This window comes from Polypterus senegalus, chromosome 1 (assembly GCF_016835505.1).
Source record: "Polypterus senegalus isolate Bchr_013 chromosome 1, ASM1683550v1, whole genome shotgun sequence".
In the NCBI taxonomy this organism is placed as follows: Eukaryota; Metazoa; Chordata; class Cladistia; order Polypteriformes; family Polypteridae; genus Polypterus; species Polypterus senegalus.
The window spans coordinates 326,325,709-326,351,780 of NC_053154.1; the positions used below are offsets into that span (position 1 = coordinate 326,325,709).

General features: G+C 42.2%; 1 protein-coding gene across 4 annotated transcripts in view; it reads left to right on the forward strand.

Moving 5' to 3' along the window:
* The window catches only part of si:ch211-250c4.5 (myosin-10), a 52,524-nt gene that overhangs the window by 11,783 nt on the left and 14,669 nt on the right, over positions 1-26,072 (forward strand). For 3 of the 4 annotated variants that reach the window (XM_039737556.1, XM_039737563.1, XM_039737549.1), the window contains exons 2-4: positions 8,559-8,645; positions 17,912-17,967; positions 23,916-23,981. In XM_039737556.1, the coding sequence (XP_039593490.1) occupies positions 8,621-8,645; positions 17,912-17,967; positions 23,916-23,981 (147 nt within the window). In that variant the 5' untranslated portion in view covers positions 8,559-8,620. The remainder of the gene's footprint in view (positions 1-8,558; positions 8,646-17,911; positions 17,968-23,915; positions 23,982-26,072) is intronic. The other variant, XM_039737567.1, reaches the window with a different exon arrangement.

Below are 26,072 nucleotides of genomic sequence, written 5' to 3' on the forward strand. Positions count from 1 at the left end.
CTGGAAGAACTGGGCACAAGCTGGGTGAGGATTCGTGGGATGGGCATGGCATGGAGTGAAGTACCCAGCTGTGCTTTTGGAGATTCAGTTCTCCCTTAGCTGGCGGTGGAAACTGGCAAGCAGTGTGGCCACCTAGTGGCTGAGACTAACACGGCCGTACTAAAGAGATAAGGCCACACACAGTGCCAGTCCCATAACGGGTCATCAAAGAGCGAGGTGGGAGTGTGCGGTCAGTAAATCACTTTGGGCTGTTGTTCTTTATGGAAAGGCGCTATATAACATTATATATAACTTTAAACTGCACTCCCACTAACTGGGTGACCTTTACTAAATCATTGCGAGTGTCTGTGCTCTCACGGCAGAAATATGGAGAACATAAGACTCAGTTTGTCGCTCTCTTTGGTGTGTTGTTGATTACAGAAAGGCACTAATAAGATGGCACCATCGCAGAGTCAGGGCCCACCAAGTCTCTCAGGGAGTCCGCGCACAAGCCAGGGCTCACAATGCTGAAAGCACCTGTTAGGGCTCTTGGGTTGACTTTCACTGTAGAGGTTATACAATTACAAATAACTAAATCATACAATTACAAGCATAATTACTAAAGTACAGTCACCACCCCTTGCTTACTGTACAACCTTTAATGGTAGAAGGATGGGGACAGCAAGTCGCAGATTGTTAAGTAATTTGCCATGTTGTTCAGGGTAGAAAGGGGCTTCATAAAAATCACACATTCAGTCTCCAACACGTCACTCGCGAGCTACCGGTAGCTCACAACCCCTTTCCAAGTAGCTCGCCAAAAGGGTTAACGAATCCTACATAAATTTGAAAACGTGATTAGTCAAATTACGGGCTGGGAGATCTTTCCAAAAAATCAAATCACGATCCACAATCTGAAATGCAATCTATCTTTCCAATGTGGCACACACTTAAGAGAATATCCGGACTCAAACTCATCAAGACCTCAGTAACACTTTATTGTAAATAGCAAACAAAATTTAATTCATTTGTTCTCTCGTTCGCTAGCTAAGTGGAGTTAAGGAACACTCAACGAAGCTGGCGAGTAAGTGAGGAAGGCGCCTGCCTCGGCCTGCTGCGTGTTTCTCGGTGCCGCAAGCGAACTCTGATACACAGCGAAATGAGAGAAGCTGCAAAATCGACAGGAATGTTCAAGCAAATTACAGAAAAAATACCCAAACTAAATCCGTGAAGTAGTTCTCTCATGAAAAGTGGACGGACAGACAGAGAGACAGACAGACATTGGATTTTATATACAGTGGTGTGAAAAACTATTTGCCCCCTTCCTGATTTCTTATTCTTTTGCATGTTTGTCACACAAAATGTTTATGATCATCAAACACATTTAACCATTAGTCAAATATAACAAAAGTAAACACAAAATGCAGTTTTAAATGATGGTTTTATTATTTAGGGAGAAAAAATCCAAACCTACATGGCCCTGTGTGAAAAAGTAATTGCCCCCTGAACCTAATAACTGGTTGGGCCACCCTTAGCAGCAATAACTGCAATCAAGCGTTTGCGATAACTTGCAATGAGTCTTTACAGCTCTGGAGGAATTTTGGCCCACTCATCTTTGCAGAATTGTTGTAATTCAGCTTTATTTGAGGGTTTTCTAGCATGAACCGCCTTTTTAAAGTCATGCCATAGCATCTCAATTGGATTCAAGTCAGGACTTTGACTAGGCCACTCCAAAGTCTTCATTTTGTTTTTCTTCAGCCATTCAGAGGTGGATTTGCTGGTGTGTTTTGGGTCATTGTCCTGTTGCAGCACCCAAGATCGCTTCAGCTTGAGTTGACGAACAGATGGCCGGACATTCTCCTTCAGGATTTTTTGGTAGACAGTAGAATTCATGGTTCCATCTATCACAGCAAGCCTTCCAGGTCCTGAAGCAGCAAAACAACCCCAGACCATCACACTACCACCACCATATTTTACTGTTGGTATGATGTTCTTTTCTGAAATGCTGTGTTCCTTTTACGCCAGATGTAACGGGACATTTGCCTTCCAAAAGTTCAACTTTTGTCTCATCAGTCCACATGGTATTTTTCCCAAAAGTCTTGCCAATCATTGAGATGTTTCTTAGCAAAATTGAGACGAGCCCTAATGTTCTTTTGCTTAACAGTGGTTTGCGTCTTGGAAATCTGCCATGCAGGCCGTTTTTGCCCAGTCTCTTTCTTATGGTGGAGTCGTGAACACTGACCTTAATTGAGGCAAGTGAGGCCTGCAGTTCTTTAGACATTGTCCTGGGGTCTTTTGTGACCTCTCGGATGAGTCGTCTCTGCGCTCTTAGGGTAATTTTGGTCGGCCGGCCACTCCTGGGAAGGTTCACCACTGTTCCATGTTTTTGCCATTTGTGGATAATGGCTCTCACTGTGGTTCACTGGAGTCCCAAAGCTTTAGAAATGGCTTTATAACCTTTACCAGACTGATAGATCTCAATTACTTCTGTTCTCATTTGTTCCTGAATTTCTTTGGATCTTGGCATGATGTCTAGCTTTTGAGGTGCTTTTGGTCTACTTCTCTGTGTCAGGCAGCTCCTATTGAAGTGATTTCTTGATTGAAACAGGTGTGGCAGTAATCAGGAAATTGAACTCAGGTGTGATACACCACAGTTAGGTTATTTTTTAACAAGGGGCAATTACTTTGTCACACAGGGCCATGTAGGTTTGGATTTTTTTTTCTCCCTAAATAATAAAAACCATCATTTAAAAACTGCATTTTGTGTTTACTTGTGTTATATTTGACTAATGGTTAAATGTGTTTGATGATCAGAAACATTTTGTGTGACAAACATGCAAAAGAATAAGAAATCAGGAAGGGGGCAAATAGTTTTTCACACCACTGTATTAGTAAACCTTCTAAATAATGTACAGTTAAAGTCTCAACAGCATTCTCAGTGTTTCAGATAACTATAAGAATCTTCAGCAAGCAGCTCTGAAAATGTCTGCTTTGTTTGGGTCTCCATACCTCTGTGAGTCTGACGTGAATGTCACGAAATCAAAGATCAGGACACGACTGACAGACGAACATTAAAATGACTCCATAAGAGTGAACCTCAGTGGCTCCACTCCACCACACATCTGCCTCTCTTGTTGACTCCATGCAGTGCCAGTCATCTGACTAACTAAACAACACATCACACATGCAACTGGACAAGTGACACAGTGACATGTGACAAAATGACAAATGAAGAAGTCATATCTGTGGGTTTGGAATTGCATTGTTTTGTTTTGACAGCATTCATGTTTTAGTTCAGTAGCGTGAGACACACGAGAGCAGGGGTGGTGAACTCCGGGCCTGGTGGGCCGCAGTGGCTGCAGGTTTTCATTCTAAGCCTTTTCCCAATCAGTGATAAGTTTTCACTGCCAATTAACTTTTTCCCCATCACTTTAATAGCCCTGTTAGAAGAGTTCAGCCCTCTGAATTGATTTCTTTCTTCTTTAAATGACAGCCAAACAGAAATGAGACATGAAACGAGCCAAGAGATGACCAGCTAAACTGGGGCTTCAAACTCCGACCAATTTCACTCCAATCACTTTCTTAATGAAAAGCCAATTCTTGCTGTTAATTAAACCCGTTATATAATTTCATGGCTTGTTGCTGCTCTCATTCTGCCACAGCACACATTTCGAAAACTGTTGATTTTCTGTTCTTTCTAAGAGCACCGTCAAAATGTTTTGGTGACCTGAGAGATCAACCTTACCAAGACCATCACCTCTCTTCAATTTCAGATATTGTGTGATGGGCACAGGGGAGCTGGTCATGTGGTGGCTTGTTTTGTGTCTCATTATTGTTTGGCTGCTAATTAAAGAAAAAGAAAAAACTATGGGGCCTGAGTCAAGTTAATTAAAAGAAGTTGGGCAGATCCACACAACTATAGGTCAGTAAGCTTAACAGGCATCACAGGAAAATTAATGGAAGGAATTATTAAAGGTAAGATTGAGGAACACATGGCAAGGACAGGAGTTATTAGGAACAGTCAGCATGGGTTCAGAAGAAGGAGGTTGTGTTTTACTAACATGCTGGAATTCTATGAGGAATCTATCAGAGTGGAGCTTATGATATTATTTATCTGGAGTTTCAGACAGCATTTGATAAGGCGCCACATGAGAGGTTGGGCATCAAATTAAAAGAAGTGGGAGTTCAGGGTGATGTTTTTAGATGGGTGCAGAATTGGCTCAGACACAGGAAGCAGAGGGTGATGGTGTGAGGAACCTCATCAGAACTGGCCGATGTTAAGAGTGGTGACCAGCAGGGGTCAGTGCTGGGGCTGCTGCTATTTTTTTAATATATATAAATGATTTAGATAGGAATATAAGTAACAAGCTGGTTAAGTTTGCAGATGATGCCAAGATAGGTGGATTAGGAGATAATTTGGAATCCGTTATATCATTACAGAAGGACATGGATAGCATACAGGCTTGGGCAGATGTGTGGCAGATGAAATGTAATGTCAGTAAATGTAAAGGATTACACGTAGGAAGTAAAAATATTAGGTTTGAATACACAATGGGCGGTCGTAAAATTGAGAGTACACCTTATGAGAAGGATTTAGGAGTCATAGTGGACTCCAAGCTATCAACTTCCAAACAGTGTTCAGAAGCCATTAAGAAGGCTAACAGAATGTCAGGTTATATAGCGCCTTGACATGTGGAGTGTAAGTCACAGGAGGTTCTGCTCAACCTTTATAACACACTGGTGAGGCCTCGTCTGGAGTCCTGTGTGCAGTTTTGGTCTCCAGGCTACAAAAAGGACACAGCAGGGCTAGAAAAGGTCCAGAGAAGAGCGACTAGGCTGAGTCCAGGGCTACAGGGGATGAGTTATGAAGAAAGATTAAAAGAGCTGAGCCTTTACAGTTTAAGCAAATGAAGATTAAGAGGAGACCTGACTGAAGGGTTTAAAATTATGAAAGGAATTAGTACAGTGGATCGAGACTTGTATTTTAAAATGAGTTCATCAAGAACACGGGGACACAGTTGGAAACTTGTTAAGGGTAAATTTCGCATGAACATTAGGAAGTTTGTCTTTACACTGAGAACGATAGACACTTGGAATAAGCGACCAAGTAGAACTTTCAAAACTCGAGTTGATGTTTTTTTGGAAGAATTAAGTGGATAGGACAGGCGAGCGTTGTTGGGCTGGATGGCCTGTGCTCGTCTCGAGTGTTCTAAAGTAATCAGCAGCAAAAACTGATCACTAATTAAGAAGACGGTAAGAATGAAAACCTGCAGCTACTGCGGCACTCGAGGCCTGGAGTTCGCCACCCCTGCACTAGAAGATGTATACAGACATACAGGTGAACTAAATATTTTTTGTGATGTTTTAATGCAAACTGGGAGTTGTGGACACCAACATTTTGTAAATTTTCAGGCAAGACAAGCTTCTTCAGTTTGTTTGGGTTGAAATAAGCTATGTGAATAAACGTTAGAAAACACGAGTAGCTCTCGGCTATTTTCATTTTGTAAAAGTAGCTCTCAGGGGGGAAAAAGGGTGGAGACCCCTGGTGTAAAACATGGAAGTCACTGCACTGCACTGCACTTGGACAGAATCTTGGGATGATTTTCACTTCAGAAAGGCCGTAAAACAAATTGGTGCGATGTTCACAAGAGAAAGGCACTATATAACATCACAAGATCGCCATGTGACCCAACAGGGTCAGTCCACAGGCCTCCCACTAAAAACATGCAAATAACTGCACGGCCCCCCGCCAAACATCTTTGGGTGCTTTTCGGCACTATATGAAACGACAGCAGTACTAGAGAGAAGTTAAAGTCAGTCTGCAGGTCTCCTCGGCATGTCGTTTACTACATCAAATCACGAGACCACCGCTTGAGGCTTCTCCTGTGACTCCCTCCGTTTAACTCCGATGAAGTCAGTTTGTATGCCGGAGGTCCTGAGCAGACCCACCAGTGACATTCAGACGAAGTAGGGGGGCTTGAAGTGTGAGACAAAGGCGCTATATCAGTGCCAACCCGACACAGACAGACACGGGAGGCACACTTATAAAACAAATAATTATTTATTTTCTTCCCCGTGCCCAGAGACACAACACAAATCAATTCGTCTTCTTTCAATCCCAGCAGCTTTGTCTCCCTCCTCCCGACTCTGGCTCCCCGAGTAGTGGCTGCTGGTTCTTTTTATAACTCACCCAGAAGGCCTGCCCATAAGGACTCAGCAGCACCAGCTGCAGCACCCCCTAGTGGTGCCTGCGGATCCCAACAGGGCTGCACCAAACTCCAACTCCCATGAAGCCCTGCGGGAGTCCGAGGCACCGCTGCAGCCCAAGGGGGGTTGCCATCTAGCGTCCCAGGTGAGGTAACGTACCCCTGGTCCTCACAGGGTGGAGGCGTCTCGGCCAGGCAAGGGACCCAGCCGCACACTATAAGTGATAAAAGGTTTTCAAGGGAGTCTCGGGGGGCCCAAGTGGGGGGTTTAAAAGGATAAAAGGATTTCGGGGGAATCCAAGTGTGCAGGAACATTAACTTTACAAGAGAGCTCTGTACCTGCCAGCCCTCCTTCTTTTCTCACCTATAAAGCTGCCATTCTGTGTCCATCTCCACGTCAGATGAGCCATCGAATGCCACAACTCCACTTCGGACTCCAAGCTCGCCTGCCAGGCACACAGGAGGCTAACTCAGGAGTTCTTTGCTTGCTCCAGCATACCTGAGAAGAAGCTTATGGGTCACCCATACCATCCTCTGAGGAGTGTGGCCCTCCGCTAGGAGCCCGCCATGGTGGCTTCAGGTGCCACTGCCTCTCTCGCTGGGCTAATGCCTCTTAAAAGTGGAGAGACACGGGAGACGAGCCTTGAGACATTTCTGCAACATCCCACTGCAGAAGACCAGACCTTCAGGTTTTGTCCTTTGAGATCACATTGTAGTCCTGACCAGATTCACACATCCGTCAGCTGGCATCCTGTCAGGGTGAAGTTCCAGATGACTTCCTAGACAGGACGAGTGTCTCCTTAGAAGGTTTCCTGACGTCTAGCTTGCCTCCACAGAAACAATTTCAGCATGTGCCTGTGATGGCTCGGACCCCCGGTTTGTTGGGGGTCAGTTGCTGCTTCCAGGACCGGCTGAATCCTGAATTAGAGTAGGCCGGCGATTTGAGAAAGTTGTGCACCGTGGCCCTCAGGTAGTTGCTGGGCCGGGTGAGTTCAGTTTGACCCCATTGGTCCGTCCACATCGTGACCGTGACGTCATTGCAAAGAGACAACGTCCTTCTGCACCAGCAAAGTTAACTATGAAAGGCGCTATACAATGTTGTTTAGAAAAGCTAGCAGGACGGGCACTGCAAGGAGAGCTCTTTTGGGGCACAGGAGTCTACTTATACTCTTTCAATATACTATTTATTTTTTCCCCTTTTCATTCATTTTTCTCTAAAGCTATTAATACACAGGAGCAGCCATGGGTGCAAATAACAATGTTTTGCTAAAAAGCTTGTAAAGCACCACATGCACACCAGAAAAAGTGGCGGGCATATACAAGAGCCTTGAGCATGGGCAAGGTGCTATATAAATAAAATGTATTATTATCACTAGTACTGATGGGCAGGGTCATGTGGGGAATTCTTTTTGTGATCAACACACTAGTTGTCCATAAAAAAAATCGATAAATAAATTTAAAAAGCTGTGCTGAATGCTCCAGAGTTGACACAAAATGGGCAAAACCAACCTGCCTTATAACACATGGGGGCCATGATAAGTAGGGAAGCCAATAGCCTCAGGCGGAAACATTGGGCGTAATGAAAGCGAGTGACCACCGGAGGACGCTCCACATGTGCATTAGGGTCATTAAACTGGCCTCAGGATTGGCACACCTCCTCCAGAATTGATCAGCTGACCTGAACTGGATTAAACAAGATGGACAAACGATGGCTGGCTGGACTGTACGGTGCAAGGCTTTATCCAGACTGGGGCTCCTTGCAGGTGCCTTCATCTCACCTCCTCCCACTGACCCTCAATGGCTCTCATGCGGATGAACAGCTATGAAAATAAATGGACAGCCTTGACTATTAAATGCTCATGAAAGGCATATAAAACAAGGCTTCATTTGTCATATACTGGTACCTCCTGCAGGATGGATGGCTGTCAGATTCCCTATGGCACGGATTTGGATGAGCAAGCGTGAGGCTGAAAGGACAGTCTTACCGATTACTTTGTATGGCACCATTCACCAGGCTCGACTAACTGAAAATGTAATGGCAGCCCCTGTACGACGGATTCCTGTTGCTGAAATTCCCAGTGTCGCCAACTTGGATGAACACATTGTTCATTTTAAAAGACAAAGAATTCCTCCTACCACGTGGAAGATTTTTTTTTTGTTTGCATTCATTGTGAAAGATGCTATAAAATTTATTTGAGATGCAATGGTACCAGAACAGCTGCTTTGTTTGGGTCAATTGCTGCCTTCATTTTAGTTTCAGAAAGAAAGAATGAATGAGCAGTCAGGTGCCCAGGACCCTAAGGGGTGGCCAAGATGTGCTTGCTGCTCGTGGTTTCTCACTAACATTCTCATCTGAATCTCCTTTTTTGATTCTAGGGCAGTGAGTTGTTAGACGGTTTTCAACACAAGAGACACAGTGGACACCTCAACTTCAGGCCATGACATCTGAAGACTGGCGGCCAGGTGAGCGGGCATTTGGAATCCAAAACTGTATGGCTACCCTAAAGCAATGCAGTTTTACTTAAAGGGAGATTCTTATATTTACACGTCAACTCTTGTTATAGCGAATACCGAACTAACGAGTTTGTTGGGCTGAACAAACTTTCATAAAATAACATGTTTAATGAATTTAGTTTTAACAAAATGTAAATTTCAGTATAACAACTTTTTTTTTTCAATCAAAACTGGCCACCGAAGATAATAATGTGATGCAAAAAAATACTTAATGTCGTGCCTGCACTTTTCGCCGAGTCTCGGGAAGCCCGCAACAGGCCGTCTCTTGTTAGACCAAAAGAAACTGAGAGTCTGCTGTAAAAGTCGCAGTCTCTGGCAGTCGCTGCAATTCTGAGAATTCTGAGCCAGGGCTCCGCTGAGCAGCCGCATGGGTAGCCGTGGCGTGTGCGTTGGTAAAATACTGTTCTTCTCAAGTTTGTGATAAAGAAAAAAAGAGAAACAGCATCAGTTTAAAAATTCAAGGTAAAAAAAGATTCGGGATTATTTATCGTCCAGCACTGATTTCCCGAAAAGTGTTTTTTTTTTTTTAAAAAAAAATGTAGAAAATATGATCATGAATACTGCTAAAATATTGTATTTCTATAAAAATGACATCTAATGTATCATTTTTACAAATAAAACATTTTTTTGCAGTTAAATTTTTCCCCATTTATTTTATATATATATATATATATATATATATATATATATATAGTGAGGTTTCTGAACTCTTTTGGGACCCCCAACAGGACAACACACCGAAGTGCATCCCGCAGTGTGATTGCCGCATCTGTGAAAGACTGCTTATCTGTTGCTGGGGCACCTGCAGGCTCACAGTGCTGCAGTGGAGCAAACAAATTCGAGCCGATCTCGGTCGCGCTATAAGTGTGTATAATATTTATATTATATAACAAGGGGGCTTCGCTCGCCAACCTGTCCCCCCGCCATCACTACATGCCGTTGTGAAGAGGGGGGCTGAACAGACCCCAAGGAGACGTGGTCGCCCTCTTAAACGGTGATACAATGGGAAACAAATAACAGTTGTTTTTTTTTTTTTACCTCCTCTTTGCTCGACCAGCTGCTGGTTTGCTGCTGCTGCTGCGGTGCCACGTGATCTGCATCTTGTGCGGCGCTTCGTACGTTTAAAAGCCTGTACCGCAGCTGTCCTTTTGTCTCACTGCCTTGTCTCTCTTCTCCCCCAGACATCCTCAAACACTATTCAACCTCTTTTCGCTGTTCCGTTATTTCCCAGAGTAATATGTTCAGGTTGTTTGCGCTAATGCGATCTTTACTCTCATTTTTGGAGATTTTCGAATTTTCCTACTTCCATTATTTCTAACCTGCTCTGCATGTGTATCACGGGACTTGCATCTGAAGGTTGTAAATATGACGTGACTTGTCCATCTCGCGGGATGTAAAAGTGTCTCTCTCTCTCCCTCTGTCTCTGTCTCTCTTCAAAAGATCACGTCTCGTCGCAAGAAAAAAGTCTTGTATCGTCACAAGAATTTTTTTTTATAATAGAGGTACATATATATTTTATATACACACACACACAAGGTGTGACAATTTAATTTCTGGAGTGCACCTTTAAAAAATATACACGTGGAACTGTACACTAGTGGCTACTGTCGTCTTCCAAGTCGTCTTATGCATCTATACATTGACTTAAACGCATTCCCATTTCTGGAAATCATTTTCAATATGTGCTAACATCTGTCATTGTTGTCTCTGGCTGTCCGCTTCTGAGGTCATCTGTCACATCTTCTTCCTCATCTTTGAACCTCTTGTGCCACTCAGACGCACTCGACTTTTTCATGGCATCGTCACTATATTGCACTTGCAATAGTTGTAACGTTTCAGTAGAACATTTGGCCGATTTTTCACACAAAATTTAACATTAATACTCATAGGTTGCTCTAAATTTCAATCACCCATTTTTACGTCAAAGTGTACACACAGATATCTATTACCTTCTCAATAGCTAACTAACAACTGGCTCTGTCAGCTTGCAATTTACGCACAGATTTTTCAAACACAAATACTCGTGTGATTGATACAATTAGGTCACGGGTGACACTACGCGGGCATTCCGGGAATTAAATTGTCAATTGTTATATAAATATATACTGTATAATCTGCTTAAACTAATAATGTGTGTATGATGGGCTGTTTCAATCGCCATATAAGTGTATGCATGCAGGTCATGAAGAAATTAACAATTGTAGCAATGACAGCAGGGGTTTGTAAACAGTTGACCAATTTTCATTTCTGTTGAAACATCACGAAGATTCACAGAGAGAAGGCCCATTTGTGATGTTGGCCACGATCAGCCACAGCTCACTGGTGGTCATTTCGGTTTTCAAATGTTACATTTGCCTCAGCGTTGCTTCCTCTTATTAGACTAAATCAGGTAATGGACCAGATAATGGGGTGATGGCTGCACTGATCTGACCAGATGACTTAATGAGTTGAATGCCCATGGTGACTGTGTCAATTCTTCTACTTCACCAAGAGGCTGCTGTGGGTATGCAGTAGAATGCTCATCATGGCAGTAAAGAAGTGACTGCCTGGTAGCTTGACGTGCATCAGTGACCCAAATTGGTTCCGATATTCAGCACAGCACTGAAAGTGGAGACATACTGTTATGTTGGTTTAACATGCAAATAAGAAATTCATTGTACTTGACACATGTGACGAGTACCTCAGACAACTGGGGATCTTCTGGTCCATACTGAGCGCCATTTGAAACATCCACTGACTGTGGACCCTTGGATTTAGTAATTGGCAGGACATCCCTTAGTACCAAGAGTTGCTGATCAGAACTGCACACCAGTTAAGGTTGGGAGTTTCAGAGCACTCTGCCACACCACACTGGTTCAGTTCTTGTTGCGTCTGGGACTCCTAGCGTGAGAGGCTCTCTGCAGGTCGTGCCACATCATCTCAGCTGGCTTGGCTGAACTCTGGCTTGGCCATTCCAGAACACACGTTTTCTTCTGGTTTAGCCATTCCTGTGTTTCATCATCCAAATTTATATTAAGCTTCGGCTGACAGACCACTACCCCGAGATTCTCCCTTTGAATTTGATGCCATTTTGAGTTTATTGTTCTCTTTAGAACAGCCAGCTGCCCAAACCACAACACTCCCTCCATGTGCAGAGTGTATATACAGTGGTGTGAAAAACTATTTGCCCCCTTCCTGATTTCTTTCTTTCTTTTGCATGTTTGTCACACAAAATGTTTCTGATCATCAAACACATTTAACCATTAGTCAAATATAACACAAGTAAACACAAAATGCAGTTTTTAAATGATGGTTTTTATTATTATTATTATTATAAAAATCCAAACCTACATGGCCCTGTGTGAAAAAGTAATTGCCCCCTGAACCTAATAACTGGTTGGGCCACCCTTAGCAGCAATAACTGCAATCAAGCGTTTGCGATAACTTGCAATGAGTCTTTTACAGCGCTCTGGAGGAATTTTGGCCCACTCATCTTTGCAGAATTGTTGTAATTCAGCTTTATTTGAGGGTTTTCTAGCATGAACCGCCTTTTTAAAGTCATGCCATAGCATCTCAATTGGATTCAGGTCAGGACTTTGACTAGGCCACTCCAAAGTCTTCATTTTGTTTTTCTTCAGCCATTCAGAGGTGGATTTGCTGGTGTGTTTTGGGTCATTGTCCTGTTGCAGCACCCAAGATCGCTTCAGCTTGAGTTGACGAACAGATGGCCGGACATTCTCCTTCAGGATTTTTTGGTAGACAGTAGAATTCATGGTTCCATCTATCACAGCAAGCCTTCCAGGTCCTGAAGCAGCAAAACAACCCCAGACCATCACACTACCACCACCATATTTTACTGTTGGTATGATGTTCTTTTTCTGAAATGCTGTGTTCCTTTTACGCCAGATGTAACGGGACATTTACCTTCCAAAAAGTTCAACGTTTGTCTCATCAGTCCACATGGTATTTTCCCAAAAGTCTTGGCAATCATTGAGATGTTTCTTAGCAAAATTGAGATGAGCCCTAATGTTCTTTTTGCTTCACAGTGGTTTGCATCTTAGAAATCTGCCATGCAGGCCGTTTTTGCCCAGTCTCTTTCTTATGGTGGAGTCGTGAACACTGACCTTAATTGAGGCAAGTGAGGCCTGCAGTTCTTTAGACGTTGTCCTGGGGTCTTTTGTGACCTCTCGGATGAGTCGTCTCTGCGCTCTTGGGGTAATTTTGGTCGGCCGGCCACTCCTGGGAAGGTTCACCACTGTTCCATGTTTTTGCCATTTGTGGATAATGGCTCTCACTGTGGTTCACTGGAGTCCCAAAGCTTCAGAAATGGCTTTATAACCTTTACCAGACTGATAGATCTCAATTACTTCTGTTCTCATTTGTTCCTGAATTTCTTTGGATCTTGGCATGATGTCTAGCTTTTGAGGTGCTTTTGGTCTACTTCTCTGTGTCAGGCAGCTCCTATTTAAGTGATTTCTTGATTGAAACAGGTGTGGCAGTAATCAGGCCTGGGGGTGGCTACGGAAATTGAACTCAGGTGTGATACACCACAGTTAGGTGATTTTTTTAACAAGGGGGCAATTACTTTTTCACACAGGGCCATGTAGGTTTGGATTTTTTTTCTCCCTAAATAATAGAAACCATCATTTAAAAACTGCATTTTGTGTTTACTTGTGTTATATTTGACTAATGGTTAAATGTGTTTGATGATCAGAAACATTTTGTGTGACAAACATGCAAAAGAATAAGAAATCAGGAAGGGGGCAAATAGTTGTTCACACCACTGTACAGTGCCCGCCATTATTTTGTGACAAAGTCACGTTTTCCTGAAATTGCCCCTCTGTTCCAGTTTAAAATTACAAATCATACCATTCAGACTTGTGATTACAGTGCACATAGCAGACTTTCATTTAAAGGGATTCGTCTACATTTCGGTGACGCCATGACAACACTTTTTCTACATGGTCCCTCCATTTCAGGACACCGTAATGTTTGGGTCACAGGTGTGTTTCATTGCTTTATAAGACACCTCGGCTTGTCTCTACCCTTTAGAGGCTGTGGTCACTCTTGTTCAACATGAGGACATGAGCTGCAGCAGTGAAAGTCAAAGAAGCCATTATGAGGTTGAAAAATAAGAATGAAACCATTAGAGATGTCCGTAAAACCTTAGGATGACCTACCCAAGATCCAAAGCAGACCACCTCGTCTGTTAAATATGCTGCTTGGGGTGTTATGGCTTGGGCACGTATGGCTGCCACAGGTACTGGCACACTTCTCTGCATTGATGACGGCGGTCACACGGTGAACTGTGAGGTGACTAGAAACATCAGAATAGAAACGGACTTTGTGTGTCAGTTTAATCATCCGCTGTAGAAACTCCAGGGTTATCAAAAACAGCAGGGTCTCTTTCAGCTCATGTCATTCTTTTAAAAGATTAACATGACATTCAAGTATCCCAACTTTATAACTAAAGGGGACAAGCTCCCTAAAACAAGAAGGAGCTTCAGATGGCCATATTAGAGGCTTGATAGGGCATCGCATCACCAGGGAAGACCCTCAGCACCTGACAATGTCTATGAATCGCAGACTTCAAGCAATCATTGCATGGCAGGGATATGCGACAGAGAACTGAATATGACAGCTGCTTTAATAGACCTGCCATTGCTGTGTCTCAAACATTATGGTATCCTGAAATGGGGGGACCTTGTAGAGTAAGTGTTGTCATTTCTACATGCTGTGGCCGAACGTATGGAAATCCCCTTAAATGAAAGTCTGCCATGTGCATGTTAGTCATGTCAGAATTGTGCGATTTGTAATTTTAAACTGTGGAACAGAGGGGGAAATCAAGGAAAAATGTGTCTTTGTCACAAACATTATGGGGGACACACTTTATGTATAAGTCACGTATCGGGCTCAGAGTTCCATCCATCCATCCATTATCTAACCCGCTATATCCTAACTACAGGGTCATGGAGGTCTGCTGGAGCCAATCCCAGCCAACACAGGGGGCAAGGCAGGAAACAAACCCCGGGCAGGGCACAAGCCCACTGCAGGGCACACACACCAAGCACACACTAGGGACAATCTTTGGACTGTGGGAGGAAACCGGAGCACCCGGAGGAAAGCCACGCAGACACGGGGAAAACATGCAAACTCCATGCAGGGTGGACCTAGGAAGCGAACCCAGGTCTCCTTACTGGGAGGCAGCAGCGCTACCCACCGTGCCACCGTGCCACCCCGGGCTCAGAGTTGCACAAATAAAAGTAAAAGCACTTCTATGAATGCACTCTTTATTCTTGAAGTTGTGGAAACAGTCAAAAGAAAAGTCAAACTTGAATTCTTTTGAAACTTAATTAAATCCATTTGTGATTTCCTGAGATTAAAAGAATTCAAAGACGTCCCCCTGTAGAGGGGTGGTCCGACATAATGCACGCGATGAGGCAGTGACCTCAGGTGGATAAAAGCCGATTGCATCAGGCAATCAGTCAGCACAAAGGTTTTTATTACCATGAGAAATGAAACTCTGTGTGTGTGAGCACCTGGGGCCTCAGGTATAAACGGTACGTACGCACAGAAATGTTGCGTAAGAACTTTTCCACGTTCAAATCGCGATGTATAGAACCTACACTTGGCGTAAAGCCACGCACTTTTCCACGGTACCTCATACCTTGTCGTACGCAAGTTCTCCGCTCGGTTTTGCAGACTGGCGGCACCCAGCGTCAAAGCAGTGCTATTGTTCCTGTGTGGTTACTCTTTAGTTTCCTGACGCGGCTTTATAAATACACAGAAACTAACCGCATATTGTTTATTAGTGTAATGCATCTGATTGTAATTAACTTGTAACAATATAATGGTCCAGGGAACAGCCACAGTATTCCAAATACCATAACTGCTTTAGCGTTGTTACTCTCACCGCACCTTCTTCTTCTTCTTCTTTCAGCTCCTCCTGTTAGGAGTTGCCACAGCGGATCATCTTTTTCCATATTACTCTCACTGCACCACTCGGAGTATTTATATCACTGTATCTGAGTGTGAATCACAGCAGCAGCTGATCGGAAAGAGAATTATCGGTATACAGCTTTAAGCACACGCTGTCTCAGCCACTGCAAAACGTTTCAAAGCCTTTCCTGTACAGACCTCGCGGTTCAGAAACAGTTTCATCCCAAGAACTATAAACGCACTCAATCAATTGCTCCTTGTAGAACTGTTTGTACTTATAAGTACAATCACCTCACTGTGAACTTGCACTACAGTTATAATATCTCACAACCTGAGCCACTTTATAAAGCGCGTATTTACATATGATGATGATATCATTTTTAAGGTGAAATGCAGCAAAATATGTTTATTAAATTATACACATAAAACTTTAACTTCATTTAAATAATCTATATTCTTCACTGAGAGTGTCGTGAAAGATAGAATAATTAAACATGTACTACGAAGATATTTCAATGTTCTTTAAACGTTTTGAAGAATCGGCGCTAAGCTTACAGATGGCTTAACTTCTATTACAGAGCTGATTGTATGGCGATCAGTTACTTGGGGAAAGAAAAGCAAGGACTGCAGTGACGGCCACGCCAATATATATTGAATATAAAACAGAAAGAGAAAATAACAACACAGCAAAAAACGCAGCGACAAATTTCGGCAAAAGTTAAATGCTTGTGTCATGAGCACGAGGCGGCTAGTGTCTGCAACATACGTGGCCATCCACCGTGCATAAGATACCATATTGATATCGGCGAGTGAAGGAGCCGCCGATTCTTCCTCTGCCCAGTGCCACCACAAGCATAGAGCCGCCCCTGAGTACTGCTGCAATAAATTATTTCATCGAAGTGAAACACGTGTTTAATAACGTGCTGTAACTCCTGTCATCATAAAAATGATATCACGTATACATCTCAGTATTTTAGTTATTCAGAGAACTGTAATATCACAAATGTAATGGACTCTGTGTACAGTTGGAGGAAGAGAGTCGGTTTAAGAAGCAAGTAGTGATTCACACACAGAGCACATAGAAGATCAAATACAAATTATCTGTTAAATTTTTAATCTAATTACGATGTGATTTTAGAAACTGGTTAAATAAACGATTTTAAGATGAAGTTTATGATGTTCTACTAAATGACAAAATAAACTACGTGATTAAAGTGGAAATGTCGAGATTGAAGTTGACATTTCGTGCTTTTTCCCCACCGTGTGCCTTTTTTCTCTGTACCCTAATAAACTTTCATATGACACTCAGACAGTGGGCTTACAACTCTTCTTTTCACGGCAACTTTGATATGTGACTTCTTTTTTATTTCCGGCACTGTGTGATTTTGTGAAAGTGAGCTTTCAAGTTTCTCCAGCACGCTATGTCACTCGATCAACTTCCTTTTGTTGATTATACCACGGCTTATTTGAACAAAAGTACGTTTTTCCTTTGCCTCCACTTGGTATTCGCTGAAATTCTTATATTTTCCCCCGTGCTTTTCCCATTGTCTTTTCACAGAAGGCTGCGCTTAAGGGCGATTTATATTCATTTACATATTCAAAGCCCCATTATTATTTTAATGCTCTGTCAAATTCGATTTCCCAGGTTAGGTTTAAAACACATCATATTGTCTCATGGATTAGTGAGGCTAACTGACGTATCAGTTTAATGTTCCCCTACAGAAACTCCAGGGATATCAAAAACTGCAATGTCTCTTTCAAATCATGTCATTCTTTAAAGCGATTAAATGTAGGGGTGTATGATATTTGGGTGTCCCCAACTTTGGAACTCCCAGGGTTTATCCATTCCTCAATAATGGCAGGCACTTGTTAAAAATTTGTGAGGATCAGTCTAAACAAGTACATGGCTCTTTTATGAAATGTACACACTTTTTTTTTTTTTTAAATCATACAGACATTTTGTGGTACCTGCTCACTTTACAATCGAGGATATTTTAGATATTTTTTCTTGCAAACTAGTAACTTGGTTAGCTAATTTAAACTTGCGAACATGCGCATGACTCTGCCTTTAAAAAGATCTAACAGTAGTTTGACGGATTTGACAAAAAAAAACCAAAAAAAAAAACACAACAAGACTTTCTCCAAAAATCAAGCATTGATGCACCTTTGTAGTCAGGTCTCTGCATCTTTGGTGGCCATTGCTGTCCGGGCGGCTGACACACCCTGAGGATCGAGTCGCTCATTCACGGCTGAGGCACTTCACAGTTTTCTGAAGATCTCACGCTCTTCTCTTGCAGACAGTCCCATCCAGGCTGTGATGGAGCAGCAGGCCGAGGCTCAGACAGTCATCAAGGTGAGTTGGCGCAGGAGCTCAATGCCAAGTAAAAAGCCTTTTAATCTTCACATGGTGTGTGCAGCAGATTCTGCATTACAAGCCATGGCCACTGGAGGGCAGAGGTATCCTCAACATGTTAAAGTCACTTGACATTTAGGCCTCTGGTGGAAACCAAGAGCACTTTTCAGATTTCAGTGAGTTTGTTGTTTTTGGTGAAAGTGATGAGGTGGTGCACCACTGATGGCCGATGGACTATTGGATGTTATGGTTTTTGTAAACTGGATTTCAGTGTCAGCTGATCTTACCTTTCGAAGGATATGGGATTTTTTTTTTGTATCCAAATCTGTAAAAACTTAGTGTCCAGTGGCCAGATTCTGAGTTTGTCATTACCTCCATCATAAATTTGAGAATGAGCATCTATGCAAAACTTCTTGAAGTTAACCAGCATACAGATATATTGGGTGTCATAGTTTGAAATGTTTTATGTAGTGCCTTTTAATGTAGCACACTCTCCATAGAAAACACTGCAGCAACTGTACAAATGCAGCCATTCAACAAGCACTGCCAAGGAGTAGTTTACCTAATAAATACACTGTATATAGTGCCTTGCATAGCCATCACTTTGCCTCTGTCTATCTAGGAGGGTTTATACCAGAGGCAGAGGAGTTGAAAAACTACAAAGAGAATCACGGCCTCTGCAAGGTTCTGCCACACACTTATGTTATTCTTTCAGCTTCTTCACCATTTACAAAACTCGGCTGTTTGTAGGGTTAGGTTAGGGTGGGAATTTACCACGTTCATTATTTTTATGATTTAAGTGTGAGGCCTCTGAAAGACTCACAATCAGGCCTCACATCAAGCAACCAGCTCCAAAACTCCACAGCCTACACAGGCCTAAACTGGGGTCTCAAAATATACTCAAATGTCTCAAAAATATCAAAGTGACCTTTATGGGAAAGAGTAAACTGTACAAGTCTGTGTTTTAAAGGCAAGGCAAGTGATAATCTTTATAAATCAAGATATTTGTAAGCCATAGAAGATGTACAAGAAGACATAAAAAGCAGGAAAAAGCATTCACCTAAAAATTCAATCCCAGAGCAAACAAGTCCCGATATGTAATAGAAAAATTAAAAAACCAACAACAGACGCAGTAAATCCAAGAAAACAGAAAATCAATACCCACAAGTGCCCTCCAAGAACTTCAGTGAACCTCTGCTGGGACCTTCTCTTCCATCTCAATATAAAAACAGGAGGTGGTCACAGCAACCATAACATCAGGGTGGCCCTGCCTCCCGAGGTTCCACTCACAAAGTACAAGGAATTAATAATGATATAAATACCACACAGTAACTGAATAGTTAAAATACAAAAACTCATGGAAAAAAAAAAAACACACACAGTAATAAAGAGGAAAATAAATGCAAGCTAGCGAATAAACTCCAGAGTTATGCGTTAGGATTGTGCAAGGCATCTGCAGTAGGGGGGAGTGTTTGTGGGATTCTTCTCAATGATTGCTACAAACACCAGCTGTGACTTTTGGTAAAGTTATGAAGATCATTCAAAGTGGAAATTAAAATGACTACAAATCACAACTCCACACTGGCAGCAAATCCTAAAACAGCCTCCTCATAAAATCTACTGGAATAAATGTCTAGCAACGAGAAATAGTAGAAGTTCCTAATTACCACACTGTCCACAGTCGTACCATCCTCTGAACCAACGTGCGTCAGCATGCGCTACAAAACAAAAACCAAAAAGAAACTCGCACATCATTGTCTTTCATCGCGACTCCGCCATATCGCATACTTTGCCTCCTATTCCATTTCCTCAGGGTTTTTGCTTTTGCGCACACACGCCATCCCACATGAAGCTCCTAACACCAAGTGCTGACTGGTATTATGACCTTAGTCATGTTTTACATGTGGATTTTTTTACTTTGACCAAAAAATGTAACATCATCAGTTCAGTTTCAAATTTTTTGTTATTTTTTAGTACAATGAAATTTCAACGTCCTAATCTCGCTTTGTAGGTTATGCAAAACTAGCAAAATACCCGCGCTTCGCAGCGGAGAAGTAGTGTGTTAAAGAAGTTATGAAAAAGAAAAGGAAACATTTTGAAAATAACGTAACATGATTGTCAATGTGATTGTTTTGTCACTGTTATGAGTGTTGCTGTCAAATATATATATATACATATACATACATACACATATATATATATATACACATATACACAGACACATATATATACACATATATACATATCTACATATATATATACATATACATACACACACACATAAACATATATATATATACACACATACATACATACATACATAGGCTACGTATACATACATATCTACACATATACTGTATATACTGTATATAGCAAAATTCCCACACTTTGCAGCAACGAAGTACTGCTTTTAAATTTTATTAAGAACAAAAAGAAAACCTTTTTAAACTGAGGGAAAATATACCAATAACTATCTGTTAAGGATCTCTTTGTATAGCACGTTGTCAGTTCAGCAGTCCGGTTGTAATATGACCAAGCTGCACACTGAGCTTACTCTTGAGAATGCAACGTTTAGTTTTGTCCAGGAGAAAAGCAATGTTGCCTCAAATCAATGGCAACCTTTTGTAGGGTGTGTCCCTGAGACTTATTAATTGTCATCGCGAAGCAGAGCCTTACTGGAAATTTGAGGCATTTCAATTGAAATGGGAGATCAGAGGGTATAACGGCGATGCCAAGAGTACATTCAGAGTGTGGCGCTCTGCGTTTTTTTTGTGTAGCTGCCTTCACACAGCCTCTCCGCTGCTTTATAAACGAACGCTATATGAGGCCGTCGTTTCTCTTTGCTTCGCGGTTCTGTACTGTTTTATTGTTCGTTTATTACAATTGTTATAGTTATCGTGTAGCTATTTGAGACTTACTTTACTGTTCAATTACCCATTTCCTTTATTCAATCCGAGGCTTCTCCGCTATTTTTTGTTTATCACGATTATAGATATTTATCGATTCCCTTCTTTAGCTGACTGCCTGCTCATATAAGGCGCTCCGCTGGTTTTTTGTGAAGCAGCCTTTACACAGCTTCTCCGCTGTTTTATAAACGAATGACATATAAAGCCATCTTTTTTCCTTGCTTCGCCAAGAAAGCTGCCTTTTTATTTAATCCACAAGTTCTCCGCGGTTTTATTGTTCATTTATTACGATTGTTAATAGTTCTCTTTGTATAGCACGTCAGTTCAGCACTCCGGTTGTAATATGACGAAGCTGCGCAAGCTCACTCTTGAGAATGCAACGTATAGGAGAAAAGCAATCTTGCCTCAAATCAATGGCAACCTTTTGTAGGGTGTGTCCCTGAGACTTATCACTTGTCATCGCGAAGCAGAGCCTTACTGGAAATTGGAGGCATTTGACTTGAAATGGGAGATCAGAGGGTATAACAGGCATGCAAGGAATACATTCAGAGTGTGGAGAAACTCTAGAAACAGCGTGTGTATTAATTTGTGGATTTTTCTGTGAGTATTTGGTGGCAGCGTGATGAAGTTGCTTCCGCAAGACCGCATTAGCTGTGGAGCTCAGCTTGGAGCATATTCTTTTCCTACCTTGTCAATTGTGTAATGCGTTTTTTGAACAGGTTTGATTCATGGAAGTGATCACTCGTACCGCGTTCAGTCAGTTCACGTGAGCTGCTCTCTTGTGTGATGTTGCGATGTCCACGACTTTATTTAATGTTAGCTAAGACCCAGCACTTAAAAGTTTCTCGCTACAGCAATTTTAACTCTGTTCGTCGTAAGCATGACAAACGGTAGCAGGAGCGTGTCTATAAACTTAATTTAAACTTACGGTTTACACCGTGCTTTGTTTCCGCAGTAGCTGCACTTATGAATAAGCTTGTATGCATTTTTGTTCAGCGCTCTTTGGGAGTGCTTCCTTTTTTTCTACGTACTGCGTTCACAGTCAGTTCACGTGATTACGTGGGAGGCATGAGGATGCGACACGCAACTCCGTCTCCCACGGCCATCGAGCTGCAGTCTATTACAGTATATGGATAAAAATAGGTTCCAGTTATGACCATTACGTGTAGAATTTCGAAATGAAACCTGCCTAACTTTTGTAAGTAAGCTGTAAGGAATGAGCCTGCCAAATTTCAGCCTTCTACCTACACGGGAAGTTGGAGAATTAGTGATGAGTGAGTGAGTGAGTCAGTGAGGGCTTTGCCTTTTATTAGTATAGATTTAACATTGCAAAATAGAGCAGGTAGTGAGGAGCAAAACAGACGAGTCTCCTTTCACATACAGTTGAGCGAAACTGACTCTAGAATTAGTTTCTCATTCATGTTGGTCAAGAAAAAAAAAAGTTAATGAGAGAACACCCAAAAATTCCCAGAATCGGTTAAAAGCGGTGGGGTAGTAGGGAGTAGTTATCAATTATGCCACTAGGTATCACATGCTTACGGTCCACCAAGTGGCACTGTTCTGATTTATTTGATCAAGTGCGTATTTCTGATATTTAGTCCACAATTGTCGATTTTTTCCCTCCAAGCTGAAGAAAGTACGTCAGGTCATATTGAACATCAAGATAACGATGAACGTATTTTTTGACATTGACAGAATTCTTAATAAAGAGTTTTTCTATGAATGGACTCTTAATCAGCAATGTTACACTGCACTGCCAGGGCCTTTGCGGAGAAGACACAGGAAAATAAAATGACCGGCGCAGTGGTGCACGCAGAACTGCATTTTACACCATAATGACGCACCTGCACACACTGCATGATCAGTTTTTGACCACAAGCAATGTGTTTCTCGATTTGCAGTCCCCGTATCCTGCAGATCACATTCCCTGTGACTCCTTTTTGTTTCTGAAATTATGATTGAAACAGAAGGAAAGACAAGTTGCTTACCGTGAAAGAAATCCAGAAACATATCTAGACATGGTAACAAAAGAGGAGTACAGGAAATGTTTCCAGAAATGAAAGACGTACTGGAACAAATGTATTGCATCTCAAGGGTATTTTGACGGTGCCTAAAATAGAATTGCTGCACGTTTTATAATAAAGTTTTTGTCTTTTTAACAATACTCCACATAGAGTCTTGCTGACTTTAACATGAACAACAAAGGGGTGTCCCCAGAAATAACCCAGGAGTAAAGACTCCCTCGGTCCCAGAGAATAATGTAGAGACATAAAGGCAGACACACCTTCATGGTGTCCACAGATATAACCAACACCTAAAGAATGGCACACCCTGTACCCTGAGAGTACCCCTTGACCAATGCCACTTACCAATGATGCATTACTGCCACCATGGTGTCCTCTATTGGTGACATCTCCCCTCAGCCTTCAAAACCCTTCGACACCAAGTGCCCTGTATCTACTTCCATTACTTCAGTCACTCAAGGTCTACAGACAAAGTATAGACATTTTAAAGCAAAGCAGTATTTATTTAGAATAGCAAATGAACTAAATAAATTATTAAAAATGGTGAGAAGTCAAGCAAAATGATACTTTGTATTGGTTAACTAAAAAGATTACAATATGGAAGCTTTCAAGGCAACTCAGGGCCCTTCTTCATACATCTGTATGAAGATGATGTAGGTCTGGTCTGAAGAAGGGGCCCAAGTTGCCTTGAAGGCTTCCTTCCATATTGTAATCACTACATTCATAATGGCTGACACGGTACAACACCCTAGTACTATAAAACAGTGAGCACGAGTAAAGTCAGGATGTAAAAACAAATACACCCTTCCTTAAAATTTAGAAAACTTAATACTCTCCATAATAATAAAAATCATGTCCGTCTGTCGTGGGGCAGATTTTAGGACTGATGCGTGAGCGGCGTCTGACGTCCAGGTGGATGGAGTCTCTCGAATGGGCCGTTCTTTACGCCAAACCGACGATTGGCTACTCCATAACAGCAGCATTCACTCTAACTGAAGTCTCTCCTTTCTGTCTTTAGGGTCTTCAGTTTCAGCTGCAGATTTTTGATATGCTGAAGAAGAAAGCTCTTCAGAATGTTACAACTGTAAGTTACAGTATATTTAAATGTATTTCCAAACTGAATAAGCCAGGACACTGTGGACAGCCTCTAGCAAACACCAACCACACTAGGACTGTCACATTGAGTCTATAAATCCCCTACTTCCGCCCCCCAGCCCCAAGTGATGGACCACTGAGCACTTCTATTGTTGTGGTCCTGTCCAGTTTTTGCATGTTAATGGTTGCTCCTTCACTCACAGTCTGTTAGCTTCTAAAAATTCAGTGGATAAATCACCCACCAGGTTCATGGAGGAGGACAGCTGGCACAGGGGATTTGCCACTAGCCAACCCAGACATCCCACTGACTGCCATCCCAAGTCTATAAATCCCCTATGACTCCTCCTCCGTAACCCCCACCCCCCAAGTCCTGGACTGCTGAGAACTTCTCCTTGCAGTGGGGGAAAAATAAGTATTTGATCCCCTGCTGAATCTGTTAAGTTTGCTCACTTACAAAGAAACAAACAGCCCCTAATTATTATGGAAGTTTCATTTTAATGGAGACAAAAAACACATTACATAAAAGTTATAAATTGATTTGAAGGTCATTGAGTGAAATAAGGATTTGATCCCCTACAACCCAACCAGAATTCTAGCTCCCACAGATTGGCTCTGTGCCCACATGGCACACAGACTGCAATCAATCAGTCGATTCCAGATTCTCCTGATCTCAACTCATTATGTGTATAAAGCCCACCTGTCCACAGAATCAGTTTCTTCCATTCCATCCTCTCCACTACCATGGGTCACACCAAAGAAGTGTCAAAGGATGTCAGGGACAAAGGTTGGAATGGCTACAAGACCACCAGCAAGAAGCTTGGTGAGAAGGTGACAACTGTTGGTGCGATTATTCGGAAATTGAAGAAATATAAAATGACCATCATTTGCCCTCAGTCTGGAGCTCCATGCAAGATCTTGCCTCATGGGGGGAGGATGATCATGAGAAAGGTGAGGGATCAGCTCAGAACTACATGGGAGGAGCTTGTTAATGATATGAAGGCAACTGGGACCATAGTCACCAAGAACACCATTGGTAACGCACTACGCCATAATGGACTGAAATCTTGCAGCGCCTGCAAGGTCCCTGTGCTCAAGAAGGCACATGTACAGGCCCGTCTCAAGTTTGCCAGTGAACATTTAAATGATTCAGAGAAGGATGAAACCAAAATTGAGCCCTTTGGCATCAATTTGACCTGCCGTATTTGGAGGAAGAGAAATGCCGAGTATGACCCAAAGAACACTAAATCCCCACAGTCAAGCACGGAGGTGGAAACATTATGCTTTGAGGCTGTTTTTCTGCTAAGGTTACAGGCCGGCTTCACCGCATTGAGTGGCCAATGGACGGGGCCACGTACCGAAAAATCTTGGATGAGAACCTCCTTCTGTCAGCCAGAACACTGAAGATGGGTCATGGATGTTCTTCCAGCATGACAGTGACCCAAAATATACTGCCAAAGGAGTGACTAAAGAAGAAGCAAATTAAGGTCATGGAGTGGCCTAGCCAGTCTCCAGACCTCAATCTTATTGAAAATCTGTGGAGGGAGCTGAGTTGCCAAGTGGGAGCCAAGAAACCTAAAAGATTTAGCAAGTTTCTGTAAAGAGCAGTGAGCCAAAATCCCTCCTGAGATGTGTGCAAACTTGGTAACCAACTACAAGAAACACAGTCAATCTGTGGGAGCCAGAATTCTGGCTGGGTTGTAGGGGATCAAATCCTTATTTCTCTCAATAACATGCAAATCAATTTATTACTTTTATGCAATGTGTTTTTTCCTGGATTTTTAGTTGATAAAACTGGTCAACAAGCATTTTGCTACTGGGAGTCTTTCATCTTTACTTTAACAGGTTTCACTTGCTGACTCCAAATCTGAAAACCGTTTAGCGCATCCCGTTTTTTAGTTATGATGTTCCAGGTCTTGGACAACTAGGGTGACTGGACAGTAAAGGCGGATAACCATTTTGATAAATGCCAGTAAATCCACCAGGGATACCACTGAGATAAAAGAATTTGGCACATGTTACTAACAGCTGTGAGTTGTTTACCTTGTTATTATTAATTGTATTTAAAAATTATTAATTTTTA